The 17500-nt window shown below is 45.4% G+C and overlaps 1 protein-coding gene across 7 annotated transcripts in view; it reads left to right on the forward strand.

Annotated features, from left to right (window-relative positions):
* Positions 1-17500, forward strand: part of nek11 (NIMA-related kinase 11) — a 52013-nt gene that overhangs the window by 20012 nt on the left and 14501 nt on the right. For 4 of the 7 annotated variants that reach the window (XM_058375901.1, XM_058375902.1, XM_058375905.1 and 1 more), the window contains 6 exons: positions 1034-1183; positions 10840-10918; positions 11303-11376; positions 11744-11863; positions 12017-12110; positions 12229-12331. In XM_058375901.1, coding sequence (XP_058231884.1) covers positions 1034-1183; positions 10840-10918; positions 11303-11376; positions 11744-11863; positions 12017-12110; positions 12229-12331 — 620 coding nt within the window. The remainder of the gene's footprint in view (positions 1-1033; positions 1184-10839; positions 10919-11302; positions 11377-11743; positions 11864-12016; positions 12111-12228; positions 12332-17500) is intronic. The other 3 variants (XM_058375903.1, XM_058375904.1, XM_058375906.1) reach the window with 1 other exon arrangement.

The following is a 17500-nucleotide window of genomic DNA, read 5'->3' on the forward strand; positions in this document are numbered from 1 at the left end:
TCTCTCTCTCTCTCTCAGTACAGTTCAATTGATCTTTATTGGCAAGACAAATGGTACACCATAACCCCAAAGCACTGGACAAAAAATAAAACTGAACAGAGACCAAGTGATAAGATCAGAAGAAAAAAGAGAGAAGTCTCTCTCTCTCTCTCTGATTCACTTTTCTAATTTGTTGTCTCTACTTGTCTCTCGTTCCCTGTCCTCCCTCTCTCTCTTTCTCTCTCTCTCTTGCTCACTCTCTTCATCTCTCTCTCTCACTCTTTATCTCTTCATCTCTCCCTCTCTCTCTCTCTCTCTCTCTCTCTCTCACTCTCTTCATCTCTCTTCATCTCTCTCTGTCTCTCTCTCTCTCTCTCTTTTCCGAAATGCCCTTGATGAGGCACACTCGACTGTACACTCTTCTCATTATACTGTTGTGCAAGTCAGAGGACAGAAAGCCTACACACACACACACACACACACACACACACACACACACCTATCTCTTTCTCCCTTTCTGATATATCTTCTATCCCTCTTTATTTTCCGATCGTCCCTGCCTCTGTGACTGGAGAATTCTGGGTAAAATCAGCATTTTCACTGCGAGGTCTTCATCTCGGTCCACTCTCCCCCTCGGCACGTGACCCTTGCACATGTATTCTGCCGCAGCAGCGATGGGCAGAGGCAGGAACCGATTCATTATGTATGCCCGCTTGGCTGGGTGTAAACGCCTGCACTCTCACCTCCCTGTAAACACCGCCGGCTCTCTGTAAAGCTCCAGACAGTGTGTGAGAATCTCCACATCACACAACACCATCCAGCGCCGCCCAGCCCGATGCCTCCAGCCTGCAGCAGGCTTAATGAGACCGGCTCGTTTGACTTACTTTATTGGATAATGAAGGTTTAATTAGCATCAGAAGAATGACAGGAAAATATTTTTACACAAAAGTGACCTCAAGAGGAACATCTGCAATGTAATGTGATGAAGTTCATAAACAAATACTGGGTTCAGTCCAGAAGGTTATGATGTGTGTGTGTGTGTGTGTGTGTGCAGGTCTTTAGGCTGTATCCTGTATGAAATGTGTTGTTTGAAACATGCCTTTGAGGGACACAATTTCCTGTCTGTGGTGCAGAAGATCATGGAGAGTTCTACACCGTCCCTACCGGAGAAATACTCACCAGAGCTCAACTCCTTAATGCAGAGGTGTGTATCCACACACACACACACACACCAATACCTTTACTGAGAACAAACCAGCATCTGACCTCGTTGGCGTTCCCATCGTGGTTCCTTCCTAATTACTCATAGAGTAGAGGGGTGCCAATACTTTTGCTGCATTCAGTCATGTACAAGCTGACCTTAGTGATGGTTAAAGGTCAAGTTGTTAAGCCTCTGAGTTGTTGATCAGAAGGTCAGGGGTCAATCACTGCCATGTTGTCACTGTTGGGCCCTGGACCCTTCTGAACCCTCTCTTCTCCAGGGGGCTGTGTGTTAATGTTCATGTGACCAAAATAAAGGCTTCTTCTAAATGGTTGCTCTTTCTGAAGCAGTTCCCTGGTGAAGTGTGTGAGTTGCTGCAGGTGTGAACTCAGCTTTGTATCATCAGCAGCTGATTCAGTGCCACTCAAGATCGTCCAATCAGAAGCCGGCAAACTCGCGGGACAGCTACACACACGCTGAAGTGATGAACCTCAGACCCACTCTGCAGAAGTTCTGTGTTTGTTTCCTTCAGCAGCTGACTGCCAGGTCACACTGACGGATGATGGAAGCAGAACCGTCACGATCGTTATCATTCCACTGCCATCGTCTCGTACAGAGTGATGAATACGAATATGAGAGAAAGTGGAGTTAATGTTTTTGCGACACGCGCAGCGTCGCAGCGGGTCCAGGAAGCGTCTGTGCGCCGCAGCTCGCCGTATCCGTCAGCAGCTGGATGATCGTTAGACTCGGTGATGGATGAGGCGATAAAGTCGGATCTGGTATGATACATGATCTTGGATATTAGAGATTTTGTGCATGAAGTTTTGTTGAGTCGTAAAACTATTGGAGTTTAAAACCCTCAGCACGGCGCAGAGCAACTCCTCAACTCATAAAGGACAGACTGTGACTGTGTGTGTGTGTGTGTGTGTGTGTTTGTTGCGGGGATTGATGACCGATATAAACTGATGTTTTCCTCAGACCATATTCTTTATCTGATACTTTATCTGTTTCTCTCTCTCTCTCTCTCTCTCTCTCTCTCTCTATCTCTCTGTCTCTCTCTATCTCTCTGTCTCTCTCTCTCTCTCTGTCTCTCTCTCTCCCCCCACTCTCCATCTCCATTTCCACCTCTCTCTCTCTCTCTCTCTCTCTCTCTCTCATTGTGACATGTTTACTGTGAGTTTGCGATTGTTAAAAACAGCTAAATTTCCTCTGGGAAAAGAGGTCACAGTGACGCGGAGTGGCCTTCTTCCCAATCCTCAATCCATTCGAGTAGACACACTTTTACATATTATTTGCATACAACACGGTAATTGGCTGAGATCAGCACACAGGCAACGCAAGTGAAGTCAGACAGGAGATACCGCTGAGTAAACTCAACACTCTTCAGACGCAGAGAGACCTTTTAATGGAGATTTCTGAGCTAGAATGAACTTCATGACGTTGTTAGCGAGCTGCACATCAACCGCTGCTGATAAAACTGTCATATAAACTCAGCAATCTCAAACATCTTCTGGCTCATATTTTACTCATCTCTCTGTTCCACTGTATTTTACTCATCTCTCTGTTCCACTGTATTTTACTCATCTCTCTGTTCCACTGTATTTTACTCATCTCTCTGTTCCACTGTATTTTACTCATCTCTCTGTTCCACTGTATTTTACTCATCTCTCTGTTCCACTGTATTTTACTCATCTCTCTGTTCCACTGTATTTTACTCATCTCTCTGTTCCACTGTATTTTACTCATCTCTCTGTTCCACTGTATTTTACTCATCTCTCCGTTCTGCTGTATTTCAGAAATCATACGATTAAACTAATGAATATTAATAAACACTTCAGGCATGGTTTATGAATATTAATGACAAGCGGCTGGGAACTAGAGGTTGTGACACAACAACAATTAATGAAAACATCTCTCTCGCTCTCTCTCTCTCTCTTGATGCATGCAGGGAGCGTTTGGGTGTGTGTGAGGGTGCTCACGGGGAGAGGGCGGCCATGTGGCTTTCTGATTTTCTAACTTGTTTCACTCTTTCTTTTCTTTTCAAAAGTAAAATAATAAATAAATACCAAAATAAATAAATAAATTTAAAATATTGTGGTGTTAATTTGTAGTGATAGTGGTGGAGGTGGAGGTGTGTAGTTGGAGTGTGTGGTGAGGATTGGAGTGGGGATTGGGATGGCGGCCCTCACGGCGAGGGCGTCGTCACCTGTCCCTCTTCATCATGGCGTCAGGTGTGTACCTGTGAAAGGTGTGTCTGTGGAGGATGTGTTACTGGTGATAGGGAAAGAGATGGGATACGAAAATATCTTATTGGCCTCGCGCATGAATAAAGCGGTGGTAGTTTTCGTGAAGGAAGAGAGCCAGGTGAATCTCCTAACAAAAAACAGAATTGTGGTGAGTGGAGACTTTATTATAGTTTCGCTGCTGGTTGCTCCGACAGCCAGGGTAACTGTTTCCCACATGCCTCCGTTCATTGATGATACTGAAATAGAACGGGAGCTCGCACGCCACTGAAAACTAGGCAATCAAAACAGTTCCCCTCGGTTGCAAAAATGATTCACTAAGACATGTGATGTCGTTTAGACGGCAGGTTTTCATGTTTTTAAAAGAGCAAAATCTGGATGTGTCTTTCAGAGTTATTCATGAAGGCAGATCATTCATTGTTTATCCAAATACCGGCAGTATGAAATGTTTTGAGTGTGGAGATGTGGGTCATAAGAGATTAGCTTGTCCACACAAAACTCAGGCCAATGAGGTGGCAGTTCCACAGAGTACTGAGGGTGAAAAAAACGAGTCAGAAAACGTGCAAACTGTAGAGTCAGAACAGAACAGTGGCCAGAGCTCTGAGGAAAATGAGGAAGGAAATGAAGTGAATAACCAAACTGAGAATACCGTAAATGAAACAATAGAACCGGCCGAAAATAACCCAATAAATGAAGATGTCCATAATAGTGGTAATGATGATGCAGAGGTAAATGAAGGTGATAAAAACGACAGGTCAGAGGATGAGCAAACCTGTGATACAGAGATGAGAGAGGAAGACACCCTGTCTGAGATTTCTGATGTTGGCTCACAGGTGATGGAGGACACATACACTCCTGACGAAATGAATGAATTCCTCGACATAACCTTCGCCAAGTCTATTGATGTGAAAGACTTCTTCCCAGATGTGGATAAATTCATAGTCTCTGTGTTACTATTGCAAAAAAATAGCTAGCTGCGACATTCTAGACAAAAAGAAAATATTCCGGTTGAAAAAGATTATAACGAAATTACGGAAAAGTAAAGCATTAGTTTAAAGCATAGATAAATGACCAAATCACAAGTGGTGTTTCTCCAACTTTCCTGTCTCTTTTCTGCTTCTATCCTTCTTTTACATCTTTATATGGATATTATGAGTAGCATCATTAAATATTAATGATGGGAGGGACAGGAATAAATTAGCAATGATTACAGAACTTTTAAGAATTAAGAAGGTTAATGTTACTTTTCTGCAGGAAACGCACACTGATAATGATAATGAAGTTCCATGGGGAATGTGGTGGAAAGGGAATATTGCATTGAGTCATGGGTCAAGAAATAGTGCAGGGGTAGCCATTTTATTCTCTGAAAAATTTGATAGTAACACTTTAAAGATACACGAAATTGTTAAAGGAAGATTGTTAGTAGCAGACAGAGCACAAAGGTACAGTATTTGTATTTGTTAATGTTTATGCTCCTAATAATGGTTCAGAACAGCTGATTTTCTTCATGAAACTAAAGAGTGTTATTGAGAAATATGATGAGAATGTGTGTCTTATACTTGGTGGAGATTGGAATTGTACAACTGATTTTACTGTAGATAGAAATGGCGCTGTGTGAGCTGTACGGAGCTATTAGCGAGCTGCAGAATGCTCACCCCGACGGACTGTTTATCGTCGCCGGAGATTTCAATCATGCAAATCTCAGAACAGTGCTCCCTAAATTCCATCAGTATGTGGACTTTGCTATGAGAGGGACGAACACGCTGGATGTTGTTTACAGAAACATTCCCGGCGCGTATCGTGCGGAGCCCCGCCCCCACCTCGGCTACTCAGACCACATCTCTGTGATGTTGATTCCAGCATACAGACCACTCGTCAGACCGCTCTAAACCGGTTCTGAAACAGGTTAAAACCTGGCCAGCAGGAGCCATCTCTGCTCTTCAGGACTGTTTTGAGTGCACTGACTGGGACATGTTCAGGGAGGCTGCAACCAACGGCGACTCTATTGACTTGGAGGAGTACACGTCATCAGTGACCGGCTACATCGGGAAGTGCATCGATGACGTGACCGTCTCCAAGACCATCACAACACACTCCAACCAGAAGCTGTGGATGACTGCGAAAGTGCGTGCTCTCCTGAAGTCGAGAGACTCTGCCTTCAGATCGGGGGACAGGGCGGCCTTAAAAATTGCAAGGGCCAAACTGTCCCGAGCGATCAGAGAGGCGAAGCGTGCACACGCCCAGAGAATCCACGGCCACTTCCAGAACAGCAGAGACTCCCGGCGCATGTGGCAGGGCATCCAGGCGATCACCAACTACAGGACAACTTCACCTGCCTGTGACGGTGATGCCTCCCTTCCAGATGCACTGAATGACTTCTACGCTCGGTTTGAGGCACAGAACAACACAACAGCGAGGAAGACCATCCCTCCTCCTAACGACCAGGTGCTCTGTCTCACCACGGCTGATGTGAGGAGAACTCTATGCAGAGTTAACCCACGGAAGTCTGCTGGACCAGACAACATTCCTGGCAGAGTTCTCAGGGAGTGTGCAGAGCAGCTAGCAGATGTCTTCACTGACATCTTCAACATCTTGCTGAGCAGCTCCATCATCCCTACGTGCCTCAAGACAACAATCATCATCCCTGTGACAAAGAAGCCTACGGTTTCCTGCCTCAATGACTATCGTCCCGTCGCACTCACACCAATCGTGATGAAATGCTTCGAGAGGCTCGTCATGAGGCACATCAAGTCACAGCTACCACCCTCGCTGGACCCTTGCAGTTTGTGTATCGTCCTAACCGTTCCACAGACGACGCCATCACCACAACCCTCCATCTGGCCCTCACACACCTGGACTGTAAGGACTCCTACGTTCGAATGCTGTTCATAGATTTCAGTTCAGCATTCAACACAATCATCCCTCAGCAGCTGATTGAGAAGCTGAGCCTGCTGGGCCTGAACCCCTCTCTCTGCAACTGGATCCTGGATTTCCTGACTGGGAGACCTCAGTCATTCTGGATTGGGAACAGTATCTCCAGCACCACCACACTGAGCACTGGAGCTCCTCAGGGCTGTGTGCTCAGTCCACTGCTGTTCACTCTGCTGACTCACGACTGTGCAGCAATGCACAGATCCAACCACATCATCAAGTTCTCTGATGACACGACCGTGGTGGGTCTCATCAGCAAGAACGACGAGTCAGCATACAGAGAGGAGGTGCAACATCTAACAGCCTGGTGCAGAGCCAACAACCTCTCCCTGAATGTCGACAAGACCAAAGAGATGGTTGTTGACTTCAGGAGAGCACAGAGTGACCATTCACCGCTGTTCATCGAGGGATCCTCACTGGAATTCACCAAATTCCTTGGTGTTCATCTGGTGGAGAACTTAACCTGGTCACTCAACACCAGCTCCATCACCAAGAAAGCCCAGCAGCGCCTCTACTTCCTGAGGAGGCTGAGGAAAGCCCATCTCCCTCCCCCCATCCTGACTGTGTTCTACAGAGGGACCATGGAGAGCATCCTGAGCAGCTGCATCACTGCCTGGTTTGGGAACTGGACCGTCTCAGATCACAAGACCCTTCAGTGTATAGTGAGGACAGCTGAGAAGATCATTGGAGTCTCTCTCCCCTCTATCACATTTACACCGCACACTGCATCCGCAAAGCTAACAGCATTGTGGATGACCCCACACACCCCTCACACACACTCTTACACACCCCACACACCCCTCACACACACTCTTACACACCACACACACCCCTCACACACACTGTTACACACCCCACACACCCCACACACCCCTCACACACACTCTTACACACCCCACACACCCCTCACACACACTGTTACACACCCCACACACCCCTCACACACACTCTTACACACCACACACACCCCTCACACACACTGTTACACACCCCACACACCCCACACACCCCTCACACACACTCTTACACACCACACACACCCCTCACACACACTCTTACACACCCCACACACCCCACACACCCCATACACCCCTCACACACACTCTTACACACCCCACACACCCCTCACACACACTGTTACACACCCCACACACCCCTCACACACACTCTTACACACCACACACACCCCTCACACACACTCTTACACACCCCACACACCCCACACACCCCTCACACACACTCTTACACACCCCACACACCCCTCACACACACTCTTACACACCCCACACACCCCTCACACACACTCTTCACCCTCCTGCCATCTGGAAAGAGGTACAGGAGCATTCGGGCCTCACAACCAGACTGTGTAACAGTTTCTTTCCTCAAGCCATCAGGCTCCTCAACACCCGGGACTGAACTGTTCTACACTCTCTCACACACACACACACACACACACACACTCACTCAGGACTGAACTGTATACAACTCTCTGTCTCTGTCACACACATATACACACACACTCTCTCTCTTGACTGTGTGGACGCACACGCACACACACGCATGCACATAATTTATATTGTTCATTACTTACTGCACTACCTCTACCTGTCATCCACTGCTATAGTTGTATTTATGTTTATTTCTATTTGCACTACCTCAACCGCTGCTGTGTATTTTTGCACAATATTTTTTTACATCAGTTCATTTTATCTTATTTTATTTCACCTACATTCCATTACACATGTTCTTTTCTTTCTTTTTCGGCGCTAAGTGTCCTGTGTTTTTTTGTGTTGTCTTTCTTGTATTTATTGTCTTTTGCACTGTCTTGTCTATGCTCTGTGTGCACCTAGCTGCACACTGTGCACTTTTTAAGCTAAGACAATCTTCTGTCCTAGCTCTGTGGTGGTGTTTTTATGTTGAACTTTGTTGTTGTATGTTTCTGTAGCACCAGGTCCTGGAGAAACAGTGTTTCATTTCACTCTGTACTGCGTCAGCTATATGTGGTTGAAATGACAATAAAGCTTCTTGAATCTTGAATCTTGGAAGAACCCCATCATCAGTCAAGTGTAGCTTTGATGAATGTTCTTAATGATTTTCACCTAATAGATGTTTGGAGAACAAGGAATATAAAAGTAAAGAAATACACATGGCTAAAAGTGGTTGACAGTAGAGTCAGTGGTGCAAGATTAGATAGGATTTATTTGGAAAAGACATGGAACAGCAGTTTATTTCACCTAGTGGTTTTTTGGACCATCATATTGTCATATTAGATGTTAATACAAAGAAGACCTCAAAATCCAACTATTACTGGACATTTAATGTTGTTACATGATGTTTTCTTTTGTGAAAATTTTAAGGTGTTTTGGAATAGTTGGAGATTGAAAAAGTGTACATTTGATAATCTTAGCCAGTGGTTGGATGTGGGAAAAGTCAATATTAAAATGCTTTGCCAGAATTATACATATCACTCATCTGCTGTGGTGAAAACAACTGTTAAAGAGTTACAAAGAGACACTGACCTTCTGGAAAAAAAAATTGTAAATAACCACGAACCTGTGCAACATGATGAACTAAATATGAAAAGACGAGAACTGGGCTCTTTCTTACAAGAACAAGCTAAAGGAGCACTGATAAGAACAAGATACTGTTCCATCAAAGACATGGATGCTCCCAGTGCATACTTCTGCAACCTTGAAAAAAAAGGAGTACAACGAAAGACAGTGTATCATCTTCATCGTCCGGACGGATCCATCACCACAGACCCCACAGAAATGAAGAAGCTGGCAGGAAGCGTCTACAAACAGCTGTACAGAGTTGTGATATTGACTGTGCTGAGGATTTACTTAAAGAGTTACCTTACCTCGGAGAAGAACAGAAAATGGACTTGGACAATACAATCACTTTTCACCAACTCTCTGAGGCAATGCGGCAGCTATCTACAGGCAGATCCCCTGGAATTGATGGATTACCAGTGGAATTCTACTAACATTTCTGGGAATTAATAGGACCATACCTGCATGAAGTAAACTCACAGTGTATTGAAAGCATGCTGCTTCTCACAAGCTGTCGTCGAGCAGTCCTGTCATTGCTCCCAAAAAAAGGAGACTTGGGACTTCTAAAAAACTGGAGACCAGTATCACTGTTGTGCCTGGACTATAATATATCTTTTCAAAATGCCTATCAAGCAGACTAAAACACTGCTTAAATCAGATAATACAAAATGACCAAACATACTGCATTCCAGAGAGGTCCATTATAGACAATCTCTTTTTATTAAGAGATATAATTGATCTTAACCGAATCAGTAAGAATGATCTAGGAATCCTGTCACTAGATCAGGTATTGTACTCCAGCATGTATGTAATGGTTAAAGCAGGAGGTGCTTTAAGTGCTCTAATACCTGTGTCAAGAGGCATAAGGCAGGGTTGTCCACTTTCTGGACAATTGTACAGCTTAATCATTGAACCACTGCTATGCAAACTAAGGGAGAAGTTAATGGGTATGTGAGTCCCCAGTGTAAATGGCCCTTGTAAAGTGTTTTTATCAGCATTCGCAGACGACAGATCACAGTTTTCATCATGGGTCAGGAAGATGTCACTATTTTAACACAAGTTATCAGAGTTTATGAAAAGGCCTCCTCTGCCAGGGTAAACTGGACTAAAAGTGAGGGCTACATCATTGGAAACTGGCAGCAAACTGCAGCTCCACAACTCCCAGTAGGACTACAGTGGAGAAGAGATGGGCTAAAAATTCTAGGGGTCTTCTTAGGAAATGAACAGTTTCAGAAGAAAAACTGGGAAGAGCTGTTGGAAAAGGTGTCAAGCCAACTGTCTAAGTGGAAATGGGTATTGCCCCAGCTATCCTACAGAGGAAGAGTACTGGTAGCAAACAATCTGGCTGCCTCCACTTTGTGGCACAAAACTACGGTCATAGAACCACCAGAAGATTTGCTTGCTGACATACAAAGGTTGATGGTCAACTTCTTCAGGAACGGGCAACACTGGATCCGTGCCCCAGTATTATACCTCCCAGTGCATGAGGGCGGTCAAGGGCTGGCGGACATCTGAGTTCGAATCCGTGCTTTCAGGATACAAGCTGCACAGAGACTCCTATATAACTAGGATGTGCTCTGGGAAAAAACTGCTAGTGTGATCCTGAAGCAAGCGGGAGACTTGGGACTGGGCAATGTATTATCTAACAGTAAAAATCCTACACAAAGACTCATTGAGGAGACAGGAAGTCTCCAGGTGGCCAGCTTTGTTGAACCCAGACTTCCTGGTGAGAGACAGGTGGAGGATCCTGTACAAAGCTCCAGTAGAGAAGCGCACTGCTGATCTACAGTGGAGGATAATGTTCATGATGATGAGCTCATTTTAAATTTCTAAAAGGTCTTAATAATCAAATGTATTTATTTTCAATTAAGTCTCTGTCTCTCTCTCCCCGTCTCTCTCTCTCTCTCCCTCTCTCTCTCTCTCTCTCTCTCAGGATGTTGGAGAGATCTCCGTCTCTGAGGGTCTCTGCAGCTGAAGCTCTGAGCAGTGATGTTATTAAGGAGCTCGCTCAGGTGAGCCTGAAGTCTCTGCCTTTCTTCTTGAGTCAGATTAAAATTGAAATGTTTTACACAGATAAAAGACCATGTTCAGGACATGCCCCTGGGGGCATTTACAGGTCCTGTACAGGAAGTCATAAACACTCTGACAGGTTTTTTTTCCCAGAGGTATTGAGATGTTTTGTGGAATCAGTCTTGACACACAGCCTCTGGTTTCTGGTGATGAAGATGATGGTGTGATGAAGATGAACGCTGCGTTTTCTTTCTGTCATTATTAAACATGTTTAAAAAAATCTCTCCCACGATTAAAGCTTTAAGTCACCCTGCAGCTTTTCTCGGCCCTCTGAGAGCCAGGTTTACGGATTTCTGAGCTCTTTCTGTCTCCTCGTCTCTCGGCAGCGTGTGAAGCAGCAGCAGCTCTCGGAGGAGACGGCGGGGGACGACAGAGACGCGTCTCACATCGCTAGCGTGCTGTGAGTGAATCAAACTCTCACACTCTCATCACCAAAAAAACGTCTCACAGGAGCATGTGACACCGCCGCCGCTGGAGGAGCCTGGGAAAAGCACGTGTTCTCGTTCACACTCGCTCTAAAAATATGTGACTCCGGCATCAGGTGCTGGCGGTTTGGGACGCGTGAATCAGGTGCAGGGAAAACTAGCGGCTCAGATCCAGATCACTTCCTCGTTAACATTCCGTTCATTTACAAAACAAACACACCAGATAACGAGAATAAAGCTCAAAGAATTAGCACTGCAAGTTAGCCACATGAGCTAGCTTATGGCTAATGATTGTTATAAATAAATGAAACAATTTCTCCTGTAAATCATTTCTGGCACCAGGCAGAAGAAAGTGCACCTGCAGACGCTGAGGGAAAGGTCAGAGGTCGAGAAGATGAGTCCAAGAGAGCGGATGAGGCTGAGGAAGCAGCAGGCCGCAGACGAGAGAGCCAGGAAGCTGAAGTGAGACACAGCTAACAAGACAGCTAAGACATGCTAATCATGCTAAAGTGTCCTGTGTGTGTATTACAGGGGGAAAATACGTGTGTGTGTGTATGTGTGCGTGTGCGTGTGTGTGTGTGTGTGCATGCGTGCGTGTGTGTGATTTCTGTACAGACATATTGTGGAGGAGAAATATAAAGAAAATCAGCAGCGCATGATGGAACTCCGGTGCAAGAACTTCCAGAGACTCAGCATCAACGTTTTCACTGTGGGTCTAAATGTGTGAAAGGATGGATGGATGGATGGATGGATGGATGGATGGATAGATAGATGGATAGATAGATGGATAGATGTAAATGATTCTTCTCCTGATTTCTGTTCTGAAGGAGAAAGCTGAGGACACTGTGAGACAGATTCAGCCAATCAGAAGACAGAACAGTTCCCCTAGCAGCCGCCCTGGACCAATAGGAGAGCAGCCCACTGAGACCGGTAACGGCCGGCCTGTGTGGGGGGGGTGTTTGATTTTTGTTTGGTGTGTGTTTCGGTGTTTTGAGTAGAAAAGTGCCCGAGTATACTGGTTTTGTTCTGCTTGTTGTTTATTGTTTGTGGGCGTGGCCTACCCCTGTTTTGTTTTGTTTTGGGTTTTGTTTTTGTTCAGTTAAGAATTTTTAGTTATGTATTTCTTAATTGAACAAATCAAACATAACACTAATCAACATGTCAGCAGGAGAGAGTGTTTCAGCTGTGTACACACACCTGATTCACAGCAATATTTACTACTCTCTCTCTCTCTGTCTCTCTCTCTGTCTCCCTCTGTGTCTCTCTCCGTGTCTCTCTCCTTGTTTTTCTCTCTTTCCGTCTCTCTGTGTCTCTCTCTGTGTCTTTGTGTCCATCTCTCTCTCTCTGTGTCTCTCTCCGTGTGTCTCACTCTCTCTGTCTCTCTCTCTCTGTGTCTCTCTCCGTGTCTCCCTCTGTCTCTCTCAATTTCAGTACGCTTTATTGGCATGACCATATACATGTACAGTATTGCCATATACATGTAAGCATTAATGTAAAGAGAAGAACGTCTCTTATTAACAAACACAGTAATGAGAACACTGAGTCTCCAGGAACACAGAAACACAGGAACATAAATAAGAGAGAATATAATAAATATAATTAATTAGATCTTAAGACAAGCAGAGCTGTGTGTGTGTGTGTGTGTGTGTGTGTTTGTGTTTGGGTGGGTCACTCACTGTCCCCTCAGCTTGTGGCAGGCAGATACGTACTGTCCTGCTAGAACGCAGCTCTCTTTCCTCTCCCCCAACAGGATGGTCAGTTGGTCAGTGTTGGTCAGGAGGGAGAACTGGGGATGGATTTCACTGGAATGTTTTGAAATATATTTGACGTAGATGTTAGAATTTTTGACATTCAGTCATGAAGTGCAGCTCTGTGTCCACTGTGTTGCTGTTCCACTGTGTACACACTCTCTGCTCTGTAGGGAGCCATGATTTCTTATAGCGGCCCGTCTCCATGGCCAGTGTGTGTGCGCTGAGTCTGTACCTGGTCAGTGTGGTTCTGTGCTGGTGGTCAGTCACTGTGCTCAGGTATTCAGCTACAGTGTACTGTGGATTTAGGTCCAGATAGCACTGCATTTTACTTTGTGCTTGTGTGTGTGTGTTCCAGTGTGTGATGTAGTTGTGTTGTTGTTGTGTTATAATGTGGTGAGGTCTGATTGTTCCTGTGTGCAGCTGCTCCTGATGTAGAAGTGTGTTAGTGTGTGTTGGTGAGCTGAGGGTCAGGACCAGCCGGGTGAGGACACTCTTCTCTCTGCTCAGCTCTTGGCACTGCAGGGCTTTGTAGTGAGAGCTCTGAGGGTCACTGTGTTTGTAGTGAGAGCTCTGAGGGTCACTGTGTTTGTAGTGAGAGCTCTGGGGGTCACTGTGTTTGTAGTGAGAGCTCTGAGGGTCACTGTGTTTGTAGTGATAGCTCTGAGGGTCACTGTGTTTGTAGTGAGAGCTCTGAGGGTCACTGTGTTTGTAGTGATAGCTCTGAGGGTCACTGTGTTTGTAGTGATAGCTCTGAGGGTCACTGTGTTTGTAGTGAGAGCTCTGAGGGTCACTGTGTTTGTAGTGAGAGCTCTGAGGGTCACTGTGTTTGTAGTGAGAGCTCTGAGGGTCACTGTGTTTGTAGTGATAGCTCTGGGGGTCACTGTGTTTGTAGTGAGAGCTCTGAGGGTCACTGTGTTTGAAGTGATAGCTCTGAGGGTCACTGTGTTTGTAGTGATAGCTCTGAGGGTCACTGTGTTTGAAGTGATAGCTCTGAGGGTCACTGTGTTTGTAGTGAGAGCTCTGGGGGTCACTGTGTTTGTAGTGAGAGCTCTGAGGGTCACTGTGTTTGTAGTGAGAGCTCTGGGGGTCACTGTGTTTGTAGTGAGAGCTCTGAGGGTCACTGTGTTTGTAGTGATAGCTCTGAGGGTCACTGTGTTTGTAGTGATAGCTCTGAGGGTCACTGTGTTTGTAGTGATAGCTCTGAGGGTCACTGTGTTTGAAGTGATAGCTCTGAGGGTCACTGTGTTTGTAGTGAGAGCTCTGGGGGTCACTGTGTTTGTAGTGAGAGCTCTGAGGGTCACTGTGTTTGTAGTGAGAGCTCTGGGGGTCACTGTGTTTGTAGTGATAGCTCTGAGGGTCACTGTGTTTGTAGTGAGAGCTCTGAGGGTCACTGTGTTTGTAGTGAGAGCTCTGAGGGTCACTGTGTTTGTAGTGAGAGCTCTGAGGGTCACTGTGTTTGTAGTGAGAGCTCTGAGGGTCACCGTGTTTGTAGTGAGAGCTCTGAGGGTCACTGTGTTTGTAGTGAGAGCTCTGAGGGTCACTGTGTTTTAGGTGGAGCCAATATTTGGATCTTTTCTGAATTTGGAGCAGCAGTGGGAATCGGCCTAATTTGGCTCGGCAGCCATTGTTTGTGGTGTTCCTGTGGTGTTCCTGTGGTGTTCTCTCTCTCTCTCTCTCTCTCTCTCTCTCTCTCGCTCTCTGTGTCTCTTTGTCCGTGTCTCTCTCTCTCTGTGTCTCTTTGTCCGTGTCTCTCTCTCTCTGTGTCTCTCCTGATGTCTCTCTCTGTGTGTCTCTCCCCATGTCTCTTTCTCTGTGTGTCTCTCTGTCTTCTCTCTCTGTCCTCTCTCTGATTGTTCAAATAAGAATTTTTAGCTATGTATTTCTCAATCGAACAAATCAAAGCCGCACTAATTAGCGTGTCAGATGGAGAGTTTGTTTGATTTGGGCATAATGCGCTTGGCTTCGATTAGCAAAACAAGCTAACTGTGCTAGCTGTGTACGCACACCAGAGTCCCAGTGATCTCTGCTGCTTCAGGCGTGGTGTTATTTTTCTTCCTACACTTTTAATGAGAGCTCGTTGATGACAGGATGAACGCTCCATGAAATAACTGCACTAAAGTTCGGAGCTAAAGTTCCAGCGAAGAACTGAAGAGACTTAAAATTAAGAAAATACACTTTCTGATTCCGTGACTCTCACGTATGTAGAAATTGATGGATCAGAGATCATCTTCTGCAGCGCTGACACACTCTACTGTCAAAAGAGTGTCCGTGTAGTCACCTCTGCAGGCTCCACCCCCTTTCACTACACACTACACACATAACGAGTCCTGTGTTTTATTTCTGAGGTTCGTCACGTGGTGTGTTTATTAACAGACACTGAGCGAGTGATTCAACATACATGTTCAGATTTCAGTGAGTGAACATGTGAGGACCGTGTGTGTGTGTCAGTGTGTGCATGTGCTTGCATGTGTGTTCGTGTGTGTGTGTCTGTGTGTATGACACAGACGTGTGTGTGTGTGTGTGCATGCATGCTTGCGTATGTGTGTGTGCATGCATGCATGCTTGCGTATGTGTGTGTGTGTGCATGCATGCATGCTTGCGTATGTGTGTGTGTGTGTGTGTATGTGAGGCAGATGGAGTGGACTCTCAGCTGCTCAGAACAGAATCTCAGACAGAAGGAAAGAGAAGATTCCATCTGTTAGAGAGAAAATTCTCCACAGGAACAGTTACAATGTAACTGAGAACTGTAACTCACTCTGTATGAACTGAAGACTGGAGCTGGGCTCTGATCTCCAGTTTCCTGTGTGTGTTTGTGTGTGTGTGTGTATGAACTGAAGAAAATCCCTGAGAGTGAGCGCCAGACTGGAGCTGGTCTCTGATCTCCAGTTTAATAGCAGCCCAGTTTGTTCTGGTGATTATTGACATTCTCAGAACGAATCTCCTCCAAAACTATTGGAACGATAATGCGAATTCCTTTGAGTTTGCTGGAGACTGAAGACATGGAGGTTTCAGATCAGAAGAGGAGACGAGAAAATTTCAGCTTTTATTTCCTGGTATTTATGATGCAGATGTTTTAAGCACCAGAGCACAGTGTGTGTTGCTCAGGCGTGTCGTGTTTGGGTTTCACCTGTATCTGTTAAAGAGGATTAAACCAACACAAAGACCAGACAGCTGTGTGTAGGAGACACATAGGTCCCACTCTCTTTGTGTCTTTCTGTGTCTCTCTCTGTCTCCCTCTCTCTCTCTCTCTCTCTCTCATTCTCTGTGTCTCTCTCTCGGGAACATTCTCTGTGTCTCTCTCTCTGTGTCTCTCTGTGTCTCTCTCTTTGCGTATCTCTCTCTCTCTCTCTCTCTCTCTCTCTCTCTCTGTATCTCTCTCCCTGTGTCTGTTGCTCTCTTTCTCTTTGTCTCTCTCTCTGTCTTTCACTCTGTGTCTCCTTCTTTCTGTGTCTCTCTTTGTGTCTCTCTGCATGTCTTTGACTTTAATCTCAGACACTGTGACTTTAATCCTGGGTGCAAATACTTTATCCTCCAGTGTCTCACTACAGTCTCATTTCCTGATGGATTCCACATGAACAGCCTCCCTCTCTCTCTCTCTCTCTCTCTCTCTCTCTCTCTCTCTCTCTCGCTCTGACTGGAAATACAAAATTCGCTTTTCTTCTCCTGTCTGCGATGTTCATTGACCCTGTAAATCACAGCCAGGCTAAATTAGCACGCTATTTCCGGAGAAGCGTCATCACGCTAATGGTCTTGTAACGATTATTGTTCTAATCAACGCGGCGCTGAACGGAAGCCAAACGCCGCCTCCTCCTCCTCCTAATCGAATCTGCTGTGGTGAGAAGGAATCCGCGGGACGTGTTATTCTGCTAACACGTGTTCATGCCTTAGTTCTCGTTAGCGCTTGATTACAGAATAAATCAGTGGGTTAAAATGAAGGAGGAATCAGATTCCAGCTCTTTTTTTCCCCTCTGAGTGAGACAGGAAAATGAAGGAGGTGATAAACGCTCACTTTATTAGCATAAATCCATGAAGCATTATTCATATATTGAGTTTAAAACATGCGCAAGTAGCTTCCAGGAAGTGCAGAACCTGTGACAATACGAAGTCTTGTCGAATCTTTATTTCAGAGGCAGAATAGGCAACAGACTTTAAGCTCAGAACAAAAACGAGCACAGAATCAGCAGCTCCGTGCCGCTGTGCTGTGAAACATCACCAAACATCTGGAGCTTTGAGGCTCACTAGCGTGAACGTGTTAGCATGTTTTAAAAATCATAAACTTTGACAATGTTTTATGTCATCATCTGTGCTCTTGCAGTTCTGTGAAAGGTTATGATGTCATAAAAACACT

The sequence above is a fragment of the Hemibagrus wyckioides genome, linkage group LG23, assembly GCF_019097595.1.
Source record: "Hemibagrus wyckioides isolate EC202008001 linkage group LG23, SWU_Hwy_1.0, whole genome shotgun sequence".
NCBI classification, from domain to species: domain Eukaryota; kingdom Metazoa; phylum Chordata; class Actinopteri; order Siluriformes; family Bagridae; genus Hemibagrus; species Hemibagrus wyckioides.